Source organism: Taurulus bubalis (genome assembly GCF_910589615.1).
Source record: "Taurulus bubalis genome assembly, chromosome: 15".
Classification (NCBI taxonomy): domain Eukaryota; kingdom Metazoa; phylum Chordata; class Actinopteri; order Perciformes; family Cottidae; genus Taurulus; species Taurulus bubalis.
In genome coordinates this window covers 22860089-22878088 of record NC_136603.1, presented here as the reverse complement: position 1 = coordinate 22878088, position 18000 = coordinate 22860089, and the positions used below count along the sequence as shown (strand labels likewise).

Sequence of the window (18000 nt, the reverse complement as noted above, 5' to 3'; positions counted from 1 at the left end):
AACAAACAGTAAGCGGAAGGTAAAGGAAAAGCTTTCATCTCTCTGTCGGGTCCTTTCCATTATGTTGTCAGATATTTAATACAATACATTTTATAAATAATAACAGTCTTTTAGTGGACCTAAAGTTACATTGACGGCACACATTTGGCCTTGCAGCTTGTTTATCTCGTTCCAATTTACTCAACAGATTTTTTTAAATTGTTGTTTGTATTGGGCATTTAGACACCAAGGCATGGGAAATAGGTTGAACAATTCTTATTTTGAAGTTATAATATGCAAAAATTTCCTAAAAAACAATGTATAAACTGATTCCTTTCAATCATCACTTATGGCCCTGTAGAAGTGTGTGTATCTACAATAGTCTTTATATAAGAAGCATTTCTTATATTGTCGTGATGTCACACATTGGTTTTTGGACTGCCGTTTTGAAGCCTCAAGTTCGACGATTTTGACGTTGCCATCTAGAATTTTTATAACCAGGTTACCGTATTTGAAATGCAAAGAAGTGACGTAGTGAAGCCGTATACGGCTCTGACAGCGGCAGCGACCTGTATGACCTGTATGACCTGTATGACCATAATGTACTAAATGAACATCATGCTGTATTGAAGAAGACTTGAAACTAAAGATTGAGACATAAACTCATGTTTACAATGTTTACTGAGGGAATAACTCAAGAGAGAAGTAGAGTATGTTCTCATAGACTTCTAAAGACTTTTAAAGATAAAGCAAGTTTTTCAGACACTTCCACATTGGCTTCACTTGGCAGAACCGGATGTTGCCGCCTGGTATCTATCAAGATCTGCCCTCGGTCTGTATGTTCTCTTTTCTTATTATGTTGCCGTGTTCGGGACTCTTCCGAGCGTCAGTAAGGAGCATGTGGACCCCACGTGGTGGTGTTAGCAATATGCAGGGTGTGCAGCCCGGTCCCATTCCCTCACACAGCAGCATGCCCCGCCCCTTGTCCCGAGGCCCACAGACCCAACAGGCTGGCGGGCAGAGAGACAGGACCGTGGGCTGCATTCATTCAACATCCGGCACTTTCCCGCTGCTTTGTGAGGAGGTGTGGGTGTGTTTATTTATGCTTTAGAACATAACCGCTGTGACTTCTGTGAATCTTTTCATTCCAATGTGCACATGCTGATGAGAAAGACTTGAGACAGTCAAAGTATAGCTGTGAGGTCAGGAAGAGGGAGCAGGAAAGCTCATGGCTCCTGACTGCATGTGTCTTCAGTTCAAACTGAAGAGATCCTCTCATTGTACCAGCCGTTGGATTTAGATGTCTTCAGATCCACTAGGAACTGAGACTCTGAGCACGTTGATCCTCTATAATGTCGTTTAGGGTCTCGTTTTACTGCCAAAGGGTTTCAAGTATCAGCTTCCTATGGGGGAAAATGTTTTGGAAATCAGTGGTAGTTTGATTTACATACTAAACTGAATAGAACATGATAATCTTCTCTCTTTCCATTCCCAACTGGCTACATCATGTTTTATTGTAGGAGGTCAAAATAGGACTTATTATACCATTTTTTAAATATTTTATATATGACCTTATACTTTTGTGTAACACGTTTGTTGAGGAAATTATCTTAATATTGCTTTCTTTTTTGGGGGCTTTTGCGCAAATGGTTCAGTCAATATCTTTCCCAACTTTATATTCACATGTAATGTTTTACTTTAAGCAATATCCTCCATTTTACTAAACAAAAAACACAGGGCTGGTGACGACAGAGCATTCACCGTCTCACTGTCCAGTAACGGCAAACAAAAGACACAATGTAATGATCCGATATGTTTATTTTCATCAGTTCTAATTATCATGAGACATCATGATTTGTCTGTTGGTGGAAGGCTTGAAATAATTCAATAAAATAATACAATAGATTGTATTTGTAGTTTCTCAACAGTGTAATCGTGCACCTCTGGCATTGTTGCTGAGTTCTTCCCCTCTTTGACTTTTTATCAAAGCAGCAGATATTTACTCAAACGCAGCTACAGTGTTTCCTGTTGTCTGATTCCCCCCATTGCCTGCCATCTTTTGTACTAAGTAATGCACTCAGTGTTGCTCTGTATTTTTAAAGCAACATTAAAAAGGAGGATCTATCAAACGCAACATGTTGTTACCGCATGCTGTCATCAGCTATTCACAGCTGTTTTCTGCAGCTTCTTAATAAATGAAAACACACATCTGTTCCGCTTGATGAAGCGCTAGCACGTTTCATTTCAGAAGGAGAGCGCTTCCGAAGGGCGTGCACATGTGCACAGAAATCATGCTTGATTGCCAAAACCATGGCTGAAATCATCAGTAAGAAGCAATAATCATCAATGTTGCACACGGCTCATTACAGTGAATCAGTCCTCGGAGGCCTGCTGATGAGTCACAATGAGAGACAATGACAGATGGCACTGGGAACGAACACAAAGAATCCTGTTCAATGCAATCCAATCCAACAGCTAACATCATGACCATTTTCTCATTACTTTCTCTTCTTTTTACGTTTCAAAGCAAAACAAAGTGCTCGTTTACAAGATGTGTTGATGTGGATATCAGCGCTGTGAATATGAAGTTGTTTCTGTGAATGTGTTATTAAAATAAATTATTGTTTATAACATGCTGCAGTCTGATCTGACAATCATCATTATTCTAATTAATATTATAATGATTATTCTCATTAATAATAACAACAACAATAATTTCAATGATAATAATCTGATTAATAATCACAATAAAATATCAATCTTTTTATTCATTATTTTTCCTTGGGTCTGATTAAATATTCAGTCCCTTTACGCACAGCGACCTTGTGATGACCTCCAGATGAAGACGGTTACGGACGAACAGCAGATTAACTCAGGGGAGCGATCAGCTGATGTGACGGCATAACAAGCTTCACGCACACAGATCAAAGTGATGAACCCTTTGTGGCACAATAGAGTTATGGATCAAATGGCTTTTTGCACCGGAACAAATTATTGAATGGTTGTAAACTGGCACAATTAATGAGGATAATATGAAACATGCAGTTGTTGACCAACACACCAGCAGCACTCGTGTGTCATTTAGAAACCAACTACAAGGGTTTCATGAAGTACAGTAGCTCGGGTGTATTTGTGGACTTCATGCTTCATGTGATCTGTATCACGCAGCTTCAACTACTTCCGGCAGCAGCTGTTTCTTCCAGCTTCTCCTCGTGGAAACGTTCCCCCTTCCTGCTGTCGCACACAGCTGCACTCCCAGGATGCTCCACTCTCAAACCAGCCCCTCCAGCCCGGCCTCATGGGGCGGTTCAGCTGCCGTATGAGGCAAGCTGGCCACGGACAGGACACAACTGCATCACAGCATCCGAGTGCCTTGGACGGGGTCGGGGGCCACGCTTGGCTCCCAGCAGGTAAAGCCAAGTGCCCACTAGACAGCAGACATTTCACTTAGCCGTCCCAGATTTACTTTTTAGAATCTGTGCGTTGGCAGGGCATCACCAGGGATCGATACAATTTAAACAACAGCATCATCCCAACCGACACATTATTTAATGAGAATATATCAAACCTGATATTATATTCAATGTAATACCACTCAGGAGTATGACAGGGCATGGTGGTGGAAACACAGCACTACTTCTTTGTACCTTTATTGTCTTAAAATCCCAAGAAACGAACAAAAACAAACAATTATTTAATCCTGCTCACAATTCTGATAAAATGTATCTCGCTCCATTTGCAACAAGCAGAAACCCGCTTGAGACAAGTAACAAGCATGCATATGTTTATCATACCACGACAATCACCACCAACAATATATTCAAGACCTCTGGTCTGCACATTGTACTGGCGCTCCGAGCCAAAGGGCTCCATTGTTGTCCAAAAAATATTAGAAAGACATGTATGCGCTTCACTGATGAACTGGGCAAAACATATACATACATACAATCGTTTGTATGATATCTTACAAAAAGTTATTCCTCATGATTTCCTACAACAGTCTAGCATCAGGTGTCAACTTCAGCTCGATACATGCAGACTGAATAATACCGTCATCACAGGAAACAACTTAGTTATGTTTAGGCAACAAAACTACTTAGTCGGGTTTAGCAATATATTGTGATATACTTAGTTAGGTTTAGGAAAACATCGAGGTGGCTTTACTTAAGTAAAGTTATGAATCATACATCGACATTGACTTCTTGTTTCACACTGGGACAGTTTGTATTGGACCCGCCCACTTCTCCTCCCACGAGCCCTGTGTGTGTTTCCAGTCTTTATGACACGGTCTCTTCACGATTAGGTCGATTAAATACAAATTTGTTTTCTTGGGATATCTACAAAATGACAGCGCACAAATTTCCGTAGACAGCTATGAACGATGTCTGGGAACAGCCTGTGATGAGCCAACTGGTTCCTATTACATCTCATGACGAGTACTTTGTTCCTTTTTGTGCGCTCTAATATAAATCTTCAGAAAACACAAACGATGAGTCCGCCAGTGGAGAACCGGCTCATGCAACAGAACTATTGGGTTAGATCAGGGGTGTCAAACATACGGCCCGCAGGCCGGATACGCCCGCCAGGGGGTCCAGCCTGGCCCGCCAGGGGGTCCAGTCTGGCCCGCAGGATAATTGTTAAAATTGCGAAATAAAGCTGAGCTGGGTCTCAAACCACTGATTTAGAAACGGGCACGCTGGGGCTGTGCGACCGATATACAGTCCGGTATGAATTGTTCACATACCGCAATACCGGCCGCCGCTGTTTGGCAGCAACAACATTTAATGTTCACAGCTTGAAGCTGAAGGAGCAGCGGACCGAGCTCCTTATGTCTCATGTTAACTCATTTGACTCAGGGTGTGCAAAAAATGACATCGCCAAAAGGCATGCTGGGTGAATGGCATGTCTTTTCCTGTGCAGCACAGTGGGCGGGCTTTACCCATCATGCCTTTTGGCGATGTCATGTCTTGCACACCCTGAGTCAACTTATATCCGTGAGACGTAAGTAGCTCAGACCGCTGGACACGTATCTGTGACTGTAAACGTTAAATCTTGCTGCCGGCTGAAAAATAGTCGTTAAGGCTGCGCATGCGCCACTAGTATCAAGGTATTCCCCTGGGTCCTAAATCCCTCCAGGTTAGCACCCTATGTACCAATCAAAACAGCTGCTGACCAGTTGCGAGCGAGTGGTGAATAACGATGGCGGTGACGGTCCTTTTCGACATCAATAAATTTGTTTATTTGGAAAAAAATGCCGTGATATACCGTGAAACCGCCAGAATCTTACAAAATACTGTGATATGAATTTTTGGCCATACCGCCCAGCCCTAGGGCACGCTATACATTGACCCAGAGTCAGAATTCATTAGACCACTGACATTACTATAAATATTGCTCAACTGCGAGGGAATCTGCAGAGGAGAGCCCAGGCAGGTAAACAGTGGGCTGATGTCTGAATTTTTGGTCTTTATGTTTCTAGTTTATTGTAAAAATACCTTAAAATAGGGTTTATCATCCAAAAACCTTCACCAATGATTTAAACATAGAGAAATATTGTCATTATGTATGCGTTTATATGCTGTGATGTTACTGGTCCGGCCCACTTGAGATCAAATTGGGCAGCATGCGGCCCCTTCACTAACATGAGTTTGACACCCCTGGGTTAGGTTCAGGACAAGATGGTGGTTTGTGTATAAATGCGCGTGTTTAAAATGTGTACGCTTGCTGCGTAACTTACGGCGTGTCCTGGCCCGGACATTCTCACATATGAAACATGTCAACGCCTCCTCATATTTCCAAAGCTGGTACCCTCAAGCTCGGTCAGCGTTGGCTTTAGCTCACTGACTGTGGAAATGGATTCCTTATGTGCATGTTGCCACATGTCCATTTCAGCTCATGAACTGTAAACCTCCAACATCGCCCCAAGCCAAACACCAGTGCCAGAAAAAATCTATGCAAGCAGAATATTAAGAGGTGCTCACCGGCTTGACATCATATCCCAGAAGAACGTAGTTCAGATCTGGAGAAACTGCAAACTTTGACGCCTTAAAAGTTGCCTGTGGGAAGAACAAGAGATGGATGAGATTTCTTAAAACTGAGAATTCTTGGGAGACGCACACACATCCGTCTCAATGCAACCCAGACATCGCTCTCCAAAACCGAGACTGTCGTAACAATTTACAGTGGAAGTTGAGTTGACCTCAGCAGGGTCAATACCTGCTGAGGGGAAATCTAGGTTGCCATAGTAACAATGAGACAGGATGCTCTCAAAGAGTAGAAAGCAGAAAATAACATTTTGCATACAATACAAAATGTAAGATAATGGTCATGTAAAATTCTTTTAAAAGTTTTTTGTTTTGTTTAAACCTGGTGTCATCGTGTTATTGTTACATTTGTACTTCTACTTTATGAACCTCAGTGAAAAAGAGGGAGACCTTCTCAATGCACTGGAAACATTTCTCACGCTTTAAGAAACAAAAAGAGACGTCAACACTTACAAATGTTGTGTTTTTCAGCAGCAGCGCTGTGTCGTTGCTGTGCGTGCTGACTTTCATAATGTCTCCATCCCAGCTTCGGAAGATGATCTCCTCGTCTGAAAGTGTAAACAGGCTCTCAGTACCGCGGCTCGCTTCATCGTCTCTTAATGTTTCTAATGTTTGAGCGGCTAAATCAGCAACATTGTGGATAGATTGACTTTAGAACAAGAGACAATGGATTTGTGGTCGACAGATTCACAATGAATCCATTATTATGTGATTATTGTGTTTGTGAAAGCTGATTTCAAATAACCAGAGTAAATGAGTAAAACGTCATGTTTTTTTCAGATTGTCAAAGTTAATAAAACGGACTTCCTCTTTCTAAATAATTCAGTTTGCCGGAAAACTGAGATTTGTCGACAAGAGAGGCCACAGTGAGGCCGTCTCCACAAACGATAAGCATTCTTGACTGCGTTCACCTCCATTAGCTTTAATATTCACAATAGTGCACGTGTTGCCGTGGCAACCTCAGCCACATGGATTTGCTGTCATGCGGTGCTCAAAAGTTTGCATTATTTACGAGGCCACTTGATGTGATTTGCATACAATCCAAAAGCGCCATCCACACTGCGAGCGTCTGGACCTCCATGACAGACAAGAGACAATGATGTGCTTTAACTTAACTAGGAGTCAACTCAATACATCACATTTACTTAAGGATAGATTTTTAGATCTCACTTTTGGTTGATTGTAGTTGGAGAGATTGGCCGTGAACATTCAAAAGACGCATCTACCATCCAAACGCTGCACACGTCACCAGACACCACGCTTTTAGTGTCTCCAAAACTCTGGATTGTGTTCAATAACAACGTCCTTCAGTGGTTATTCAAAAGGTTTCACAACATATTGTAAATCCATGGTAAATCCCTCTGACTTTGCCGATCCCCCGATCTCAGTCTGGCGCCATCAGCACATTGACGTTTGAGTTTTTGAGTGAAACATCTCAACAGCGTTTAACATCTGGTGTCTCATCACCTCCCTCAGGATGGAGAGTAATCTCTTTCATGGTCCCTTCACTTTTCATTGAGCGCCATCATCGGGGTAAACGTTAACTCACACTGCTAAACATCAATATGCTAACATTGGAATTGTGGGCACATGTTAGCATGCTGAGACTAGCATTTAGCTCAAAGCAATGTTTTGCCTAAAATCAGCCCCATGGAACCTGGGACTAAGACTAGTTATGTAAATATGTTCATAACATATTCTGCAATATTTATACCATGATTTTTTTCTTGATTTTCCTGATATAAACAGGAATATATCAACAGGTTTATATAGCAGTCAACAGGTTAATATTAGTGTAGAGGAAACATTGTCATTAACTTTTGTCTTGAATGCTCCTCTCTGTGTTATGCTGTTCTTATGGCCTGAGGGGGAACTGAACCACTGACGTCTGTCTGGCTCCACTGAACTACGACTGGACCGCTGTTGTCTGACTCAATTTCTGCAGAGGGACATACTAAAACTTCTGCTTTTGCATGTGAACTGTGTTGGTCACTACAATGCCTCATCTGTATAGCACACTGATGTGAGATTGAAATAGTCTGCCCATTCACCTTTTCCTGTCTGTCCAACCCAAGAGTGTGTCTTCATTTTGGAAAGTCCCACGTTCTATAATAAGTGAAGCGTCTTTGTTTGTATGAGTAGACACATCTAATCCTGTCATGAATGTAAGTATTGATTATGTGTCCTTATGTGTATAAAACCCTGGTAAGGATGCACTCGGCACCGATTTTCCTCGGCAGTGACACATTTACCTTTGTAGTTCTCCCTTTATTCGGTCAACTTCCACAACAATTAGGAAAAGTAGCTTGATAATATTGTGATAGAATTCAAACTCTGCTACTCAACCGTTCCACCAACGTATTCTTCGTTACTTTCAGAGGAGAGCTCTACTTTCTGCACTGACACGTTGCACACAAATCTTGTGCCTCAATACCAACATGTACGTCATACTTTGGGATATTGGGAATCATCGGCCCCTCCGTAGGAAAACAACGCCTCAAGTGGACCTAACCATTCCTCTGTTGATCAAATCGATAGCCTACATCCAACATTCTTGGGAGGGGTTAGAATTGAGAACAACGCGCAAGAAAATGATTAGAGCGAGAGATGCCGGTGATGCCCATGAGAGAAGAGTGTAAGACAAGAGAAGAAAACAACAATAATGAAGACTCTTTGAGGAGGATCTTTCTCAGGCAGCTGGGCTCAGTGAGATTACACTTCAACTTCCAACAGTGGAAACAAAGACAGACGTGGCTGCAATAACTCCACTGTAATCCCCAACCAACACTACAGTCCAGAGAGGCCGGAATCCCATTAATGCATTTGACAGGTCCAAATCATTTCAGGGTCCCCATCTCATGTCAATGTCAATGAATAAACTCTGAGGCATCAATCTCAGACAAGAGGGCTGTAGACTAGCAAACACTCAAAACACTTGAGAGTATAATGACAGGAACATGAATATGATAGGCAGATGGATTGCTTGTTTTCAACAAGGAAGGGAATCTTCCAAAGGGTTCTTGTCATTTAGAAGCTCTACCCGCAGTGAAGCAATCCGCCATCTGTGCATATTGAATATGCAGTGCATGTATGAAATCGATGGTTGTATAAAACATCTCACAGCAAAAGTAATTGAAAAGCGGGGCTACTGTCCTCCCGCGTTGACAACAGCTCCATCTATAATCCCTCCGAGGATAAAGGTGACACGCAATCTCAGCTGTGATTAAAAGTGTCCCCGCTATCAGATGGTTTGTCACTGTTTTGTAAAGCCAAGAATTAAAGGAAATCCCCCGTTACGCCGCTCATGGTGCGCTTACCCGGCTGATGGCAGGTGGGACGAAGAACATAGTTATAGATAACAGTTTTGAAGCCTTGAGTCAGCAGTTTTCATCAGTTTTGTTAGCAGAAATAACCCAAGAGGGTGGAGCTAAGTACAGACATGGGACAAACATGTTGCAATGAACTTTTATGAACTGAAAACCCACTGCAAAAGGGTTGAAGTTCTAACTCATAGACCGCAGGACGCTGTGGTAGTGACCTGCCAATCACACCTGAAGCTCACCCTGCTTTATGGCCTGTTTGACTCTAAATGGACAAATCAATAATTTTAAGTTCAAGGCATTTAATAAGTGGACATTTTAGCTTCATGTAAAATAAATACCATCTAGTTTTAAAAACTGACTGCTGTGAGGTTTGGAGGCCAAGAATCTCAGCACCTGGCCGAGTATTGCTGAGTCATCGTATTAAACAATAGCCCTGTCAACAGCCCGCTGATGCAATATGATTATTTTGGGCTTTGGGGCAATGCAAGGTTGGCTTGCTGCACCTTTGTGATCCAAACAGACCGAGAGCAGAGAGCCAAAGGACTGAGGCGTGATGAACATGGGGAGGCGACGAAAACACACTGCCACTTGCTAGTTTCTTTACTGAAATCATATAATAATATTAAGTAAAAAGAATAGCTTTGTGTTTACCGTTTGTGATTCCAGTTTCACCCTTTATGAAAGAAAATGTGTTATGTTCTAGTTGAAATTAAATGAAAAAAGATCAATCTGAACAAATGTAATCCACAATATTGTCAGACTTATTTTTTTTCATACAAATGAATATAAATCTGTCAGTAGAGTGTAGCCAGTGACCATTGTGAAACATGTCAGATCACTTGTATATACGACTGAGTGTCACTTGTTTCCACATGATGACCTCATGTTTCCTACACTCTTAGTAGCTCATTCGAGACAAGAAACAATAAGCCAGTCGCGTGACACGCTAGTAAATTACTTGCTTGTACTTAAGCTACAGTTTATGATACATTTAAAGTCTTGTGAATTCAGCTGCATTATTATTGAGCTATGACAGAGGTGCATCATGGTTGTCCATCATTTGATGATAGCCGCCCTGATCGCTCCATTTGTCCGTCCCTGAAATGGCGCTTACCGCTTCAAGGGTGTTCACACCAAACGCGACAAAGAGGGCGTGGCTTATCACCATCGCTTCTCTCCGTGAAAAGAGCTTTCATTTCCACTATCGACCATGGAATAAATAACCACTAGTTCTACATACGTGGGAACATCAAACTCCATGGTGTCTGGGTTCATAATATTATCCGTAGTCCCACAACAGCGTCTGAATGAAGCCGCTACCAGCGCTGGTTCAGGCGGAGCAGCAGCAGTTTGATTCAGCAACGGCAAGACGGCGGTGATGACGGGCGGAGCTTCTCAACGCTGATTCTCAACGCTGATTGGCTGACGCAACTATGACTTAGGCGATTTTGTCGCCTAAGTCATAGTTGCATGTGACTTTGCATGTAATCTGGTCGCGCGACAAAATCGCGTCGCGTTTGGTGTGAACACAGCATTACACTGGGTTTACTGGGTTTACTGGGGGGGCGCCACACTTCTGCCTTGGTTGAGACGACGTTATCGGCTATAAATGCTGTATCAGCGCATTCAATGATTGGACGGCCTCATCACACTCCTGAGACAGAAACCCATGGTTCTTTTTGTCAGTGCATTTGATTCATTGATTGCTGTCAGGATGTCAGTTTTTAACAAAACATATCAAACATGTTTTTGCAGAAGATAACCAACCTTTTCCTATGAAGGAATATGTCACCCACAAAATCACCATTTCATTACTCACCCCGTGTTATCTTGAACTCTTGAATAAAACAGGTTTTACTCACTCGCCTCCACAGAGAACGAAGAATCCAAAAATGGAGAAAGGTCTTAGTGAATTGAAGTGTGTGTGTGTGTGTGTGTGTGTGTGTGTGTGTGTGTGTGTGTGTGTGTGTTTTGCTGAAAACGCGTGGCCCACATTTACTTCACTATAACTTTTGTCCTTCTTTTCTTGTTCTTCATTCTTCGAGGAGGCATGCGAGGGAAAAACATTTTCTTGTGAGTAACTAATCTACAGATAAATACTTTGTAGATGAAGTATTTCTTTATTGAACGAGCGGAAAGAAGAATGATGATAAGAAATATGATGCTTTATTCTGGTGATGACATAGGTTTATACAATGTACAAGAGTCGCTAAATTATGTGTATAAAATGTATTTAATGGGATATAAATCACTCAATTCTGCAGCTCAACTGAGCATTTTAGCTTTGTTTTGCTTCTCATCAAATACTAATCAATTTACAAGAATGTAACTGCAACTATTTGCCCACCGATTACGATGATGAAAGAATCAAAGTAAACTGCTAACCAGGTTGAAAAAATCCTTTCAAAAACTGCACATTTAAAGGAGATGTAGATTTTTTTTGGGAGGTTTCTGGAGGACTTGTGTTCTCCAGAGACATGAAGACGTGTCAGAGCATTCGAGGGGAGGACATGTGCAAGGTCAGAAGACTGGGCGTGACTGAGAGGAGCAGCCTCTGCTCAGACAAGGAGGAAGAGCACCGTTCCATCCTGGCTGTCTGGAGGAAAATAGTCTAGTGCAGGGGTGGCCAACCAGTCAGAGACTAAGAGCCACATTTTTTACTGTGTTACTGCAAAGAGCCACATCATACCCCCCCCCCCCCCCCCGTGAACCAAAAATTAAAATGTCTCTGTTACTACGACATAAATCCATTTAATTTAGGGAAAACCAACATTACTCTATCAAAGATCAAACTTAAAACAGATGAAAATAACGAAGTCAAAGATTAAGCACTATTATATTAACTTTGTTCAAAGCTTTTTTGTCACAGTTGAGAAGGACATAACTCTAAGAACATGCATGTGGTCTGGGGCAGTGGTTTAACTGGTCTGGCTGCAGGACCCACCATCACCCTGAATGACAAGCCGCGACCAAAGCGAGGAACATTTTCAACTTCTCAATTTGATTTAATGAAAATATGGCACCTAGGTTTGAACCTGAGATAGTATCACAGTATGCCAAACAGAAATATTCCCTTTCACACTCAATTAAAAACCCAAAAGTGCTTCTTAAGGATACAAGGTAATACAACACACATAATAATGTTATAACTTCAGCCTTTTTGAACATAACAAAAAAAAGGTTGGGAATGAAGCAAACTATCACAAATAGTCCGATGTGTAAACTCACGCAAGTAAAGTGTGTTGTGAATGCAGCATTGAGGAGTGTGTGAATATTCAATTCAATTCAGTTTATTTTATATAGCCCAAAATCACAAAATAAAATGTGCAATCTGTACAAATAACATCCTGTCCCGGGACCTCACATCAGATCAGGAAAAACTCCCCAAATAAAGATAGTAAAAACCATTTCACAGGGAAAACAGGAAGAACCCTTCAGGAGAGCAACAGAGGAGGATCCCTCTCCCCGGATGGACAGAAGCAATAGATGTCATGTGACCAGAATGAACAACGTAACAGAGTTACAACACATGACATCAATATGACTGAAATTGAATAAATTGCACTCTGCCGCATTAAAAAATCCCTTCAAAATAAAAGCACAGGATTTTTTTATTTTTTTTGCCCATGTAAAATGACCGTCCTGACGGACTGAAAACGTGTCTGCGAAAGACTGAAAACGTGTCCGCGAAAGACTGAAAACGGGTCCGCGAATGACTGAAAACCGGTCGCAAATGACTGAAAACGGGTCCGCGATTTCATGGCTTTCAAGCCGTCGCGCCTTGATTTCGACACCAGTGGTCTAAAGTATTTGCAAAATCAATAAAAAGATTAAAAAAAAAAAAAAAACACAAACTTCGATATGAACGCAAGAGCCGCATGAAACCAGGCAAAGAGGAAGCCGCGGGTTGGCCAGGCCTGGTCTAGTGCATGAGCATCCTGAGACAACAGATAGTGATCACATGTCCTCGCCTCTGACTCCAGAACAGAAACACACTGATGAGATGGCTCTCTTCACTCAGTGTTAAGATGCCACATTGTGTTATGGAGGCAAATACATTATATTGTTTTATTGGTTAGATACTGCAGAGTTCACTCTGATATCTTTTTCTCTGAATATTACATTAAATGTATGTCGGAGGAAAGAATTAAGACCATTAGTCATACATTAAAAACCCACAAAAAAGCTGTTTGTTGTTTAATACCGCTGACTCAGCAGTAAAACAAAAAAGTACAATAACAGACTAAAGCAGCACGTTACATTTGTTTTCTTCCAAAATATTACATCTCGCAATCGAGTATCCACTTGTAGTGACTACAGAATGATTCACCTTTATAGGGTTCTATTTAGGTACATCATCACTTGGTTAAGGCCAGAGCAACATTGTGGTCTTGATTAAATACAGAAAAAGTTGCATCAGTTAACATTTTCTCCAAGCCGTGATCTTTCCCTGACTTAACTAAAGTATTTTTGTTGCCTAACAGCAGACAGACCTCAGGATGAGAACCCTGGTCTCTGGTCTCTCAGCGTTTGTACAACACCCCCAAACCAATTCCTGGGACTCTGTTGCTGTGCCTACATGTAGCGCTTGACTCATAAGAAAAAGACAGCTGTCTCTCAAACAAAAGTTCAAAAAGACCCAACTTCTGAGACATTAAATCTGAAAGCTTTTGACGTTCTCTGAATTATTTGTAAGTGCAGCTGATGGTCTGTGTTTGTATGTTTGGACACTTTGAAGGTCAGTCATGTGGAAGAGTGTTTTACTCTAACCACTGGGTGTCTGCTGGAGAATGACTACCAGCAAAAAGGAAGATTTAGTCGCAGAGTTATAGGCCTACACATTTGGAATCTGTGGCGTCAGCTTTGAAAGTGGCGTATTGTTTGTTTTGGGTAGCATGACGTAGCAAAACCGCTGGCATTTTTCCTCTGCTGCCTCAACTTGGAGACAAATGAGAGGAAACGCAGTAATGTGACCACCACATTAAACTATTGTAGCATATTGGGAAGAATTAAAGAATGAAATACCTTCATGACGGTTCATTCACCAGGACCATGAACAACCACGGCTGTCATGTAGAATAAACAACATGTGACAACCTTTCATATAACTTCAGAATTATCGACAGTGTTTATATGTGAATCCAGCTTTGTGACTTACCACTGATCCACTTTGCATCAGGATCATGTACTTGGAAGTGTCTTTCAAAGAGGTCATCCAGTGTCAACTGTGACCCAAAGGGTTTACCGCCATCATCTACAGAAGGAAAAGAAAACATATGTCCTTTACTGTCAATCAGTATTCAACAATCACACAACAACAACATTTACGCGTGTTTTTATTATTATTCAGGTCCTAAAATAAAGGTTTGAGACAAATTCCAGGGTAAATCAAAACAACAGCTATTTGTATCACGTTTTCAACACACAAGGAAAGTGTAATGTCCTGAAGGAACTGGTAAAGGATAAGGTAATATTACACAAAGACAAGTGGCTGTACTGCATCAGGACAAAGCTTCATGTTTCATAAATGACTGGAATATCAAGTTGAAGAACTGCTTAAATATATTCCCCCATTCATTTTTCACAAACCCTGTGGCCCTGACAGTCTCACGGTCTGGAGGGAGCCTCACCTTTTGACAGCAGAACGATGGACAGACCAATGAGAGAAAGCACCGCCACAATAACCAGCAGGGAGATGCCGATGCCCTTCCAGTTCCTATCTGGTCCAATAGGTCCTATGTCCTACACAGCAAGGGAGACAAATCGCATCAATCATTCATGTAAATAATGCCAAAATAGCAACACAAAGGAAATAGATTCTCCCAGTATGCAACCTGCTGAAGTGTCCTTGGTCAAGACGCATCACACCGATCAGTGCATTGGTTGAATGAGTCCATGCATACATCCGTGGGAGACTCAGAGGCACAACTTCGTAAGACTAAAAGCACCGACCGTGTTCTGGAAGCAGGAGTTTAAGTCGCTCAAGTGAAACAGTGTTTGTCCCTGGCTTCCCTGAACTCACCGTTCTGATACTCTAAACAAAAGGAAATACTTTGGAAAAAAAGGCCATATCCATAAGTATGTGTTTTCAAGTCGACCCATAGCTATATCAGAAGAAAAACTCAATATTGGTACCTAATACTTTTCAGTTTGTGAGCTGATAATTGTTTGATGATTTCACACTGTGTAAAAAATGTAGCAGCAACAGATAAAACGTTATGTCAACCCTGTGAATAGATTTGACTTCAACCATAATTCTTTCTTTGTAATCCGCCGCTTTCTAAATAAAACCATTCAATGCCATTGGTTTGAACACTTGAAGTTCTTTTTCTTCTTCTACCTTCTTTCATCAAAGCATCCAGCGTGATATTGTTGAACACAATGAGGAAGTGAGCAAAGCCCTGCAGGTACAATACTCTGTAATAAAAGGAAAAGCAGCACGAGGTTCTCCGTGCTGCTCGACACCCTGTGAACTCCTTGTTGAGTTGGTTGTCACAAATTAGCAACTGCAAGGACAGCTTCAGGGATCAATACACACATTTACTGCTCATTGGTCTCCGGTGAAATGTTCCAATCCAAGATTGAAAGCTGGAAACCGGCTCGGCTACGGAATCATGGGAATGTCTCATGAATTACAGAGCTGAGTGGACGGGGGATGATGCATGGCTGCAGAGTCCCATAGCTGCGAACCAGCCATTCATTGTGAAGGATGCATGTAACGGCAGGTCCCAATCAGTGGCATCCGTTGACTGTATGTAAGTAATGGACACGTGAGGTCTCTCATGGGTTTGGGGACTACGGGATTTGAAGCCTCGAGATTGGCATTTTGACTGCCGCCATCTTGGTGTTGGACTGTTGCCGGAATGTTATTTCTTCAACCAGAAGAGTGAAGTAAAACCAACTGCTGATCAAGGTGACCAGAATGTTTCCATTTACTTTCAATAAGTGAAAGACACTGTGAAAGGGTTAAAGTTCTCAGACAAAAACAGGACAACTCCCACACCTGACAATGCTCCAGTAGCGACCTGTCAATCACTGTGTAGCCCCGCCCTAAAGCATCTTTCGCTTCATGGTCTGTTTGACTCTAAATGACCATACTTTACTAAATTAACATCATGCTGTATTGAAGAAGACTTGAAACTAGAGATTGAGACATAAACTCATGTTTACAATGTTTACTGAGGTAGTAATCCTGACACTAGACATTAGTTGTGTTTTGTTGACATTGGCTTTACTTTTGTCCTGCAGACCCACAATGCTCTATGTGTAAAATCATTGGCACTAATTGCAACATTCACACTTTTTTCAATTTAAATAAAGAAGTATTTCCATTATCTAGAATAGTACCACAAATAGATAATCACATTTGAAGGAGATGTAAATACCACAGAGCATTGTAAACAGACAGTAAATGAAATGTTCTCTTCTTTCTCCATGAAACTCAGTAAACCTGCGACTTGGAAGCTGTTTTCCCTCTGCAGAACTCGATGAAAACTTCCACAGTGTGACCGGGACAGAACCAATCTCTGAAGACCAGGCCCATTCCTGGACGCCTCTCAAGCTCTTTGTCTTCCTGACATCAATTATGAAGCCGTATTTCATTTGCAGTGACAGAGCGGTGTTATAAAAAAATCCATCTCGCTTACATAGCCCCGAGCTACCGAAGACCTGCCTGTGTATTTATGGGTCTATTTGCTTTCCAAGTATTTTCATTGGGGGAGGGGTGATATCCTGTAGACAGCTCTCCATCCCCCTAGTTCTACTCCACTCTCTTCAGCCTCACAGCTCGTCCTGGCAGCTTCTCCATACTAACAGTGTGGATCGCTCACAAGAGAAAAGTCTTTTTCCACACCGAAGACTTTTCCTCCCGTCCAGATTCGACATCATGTTGTTTGTGCTGCCTTTGTTTTCCCCTTCTCGTTTAGCCTCATCAACCAGGGCAACCCTCATTACACGTCCAGGAACATTATTTGCCGTTGTGATTTCTTTCATCAGATCATTTTTCATAGGCCTCCAATGATACACTGAGCTGACGGGCCGTTATGCTCCTGATAGTGTACGTTTTCGCGTGTTGGAATCCAGTGAGTCTCGTCAGCCCCTGCTGTGAAAATGTGCCATGAAGAGTCGTTCAAACGATGCTATGTGTCCATAAAAAAACAACTAAAAACACTTAAATTGCCACTAAAGAAAACCATTAAGCAGCTCTATCGACAATGCGAGCACATTCTGAATATCCAGCTTCCAAACAAAGTAAAAACAAATACAACTCACTTCAATTTAATTTAATCCAAATCGGTTCAAGTTCCCCAAAGATAACTTTCCAACTCTTTAAGAACCTTAAAGAAGTGCACCATTTTGACCACAACATACCTTTTATTTATTGATGATGATGATTTATTTTATTTATTTGTAACAACTTAACTTCTACTGATCTGACCAATCAAATGAAAACCATCCCGCCCACATTATCTTCAGTTGAGACCGAGGCTGCTGGAAGGAGCATTTAAAAACTGAATTAATGCATTTTTGACACACATAACAAGCTGTAAACTAAATAGACTTGTAATCAATCTAATAAAATCGATATGGCGAGCGTGCTTTGGTTTGTTTTGGCTCTCCACCAATTCATATTCATCCTCCTCTAAGTGCAGGCT

At 41.6% G+C, this 18000-nt stretch overlaps 1 protein-coding gene across 1 annotated transcript in view; it reads right to left on the bottom strand.

Moving 5' to 3' along the window:
- LOC306747468 (inactive dipeptidyl peptidase 10-like) overlaps positions 1-18000 on the bottom strand; it is a gene marked incomplete at both ends in the record, with an annotated part of 118397 nt that overhangs the window by 36372 nt on the left and 64025 nt on the right. Inside the window, 4 exons of the mRNA XM_079230525.1 lie at positions 5961-6035; positions 6477-6571; positions 14505-14600; positions 14977-15088. Of these exons, the coding sequence (XP_079086651.1) occupies positions 5961-6035; positions 6477-6571; positions 14505-14600; positions 14977-15088 (378 nt within the window). The remainder of the gene's footprint in view (positions 1-5960; positions 6036-6476; positions 6572-14504; positions 14601-14976; positions 15089-18000) is intronic.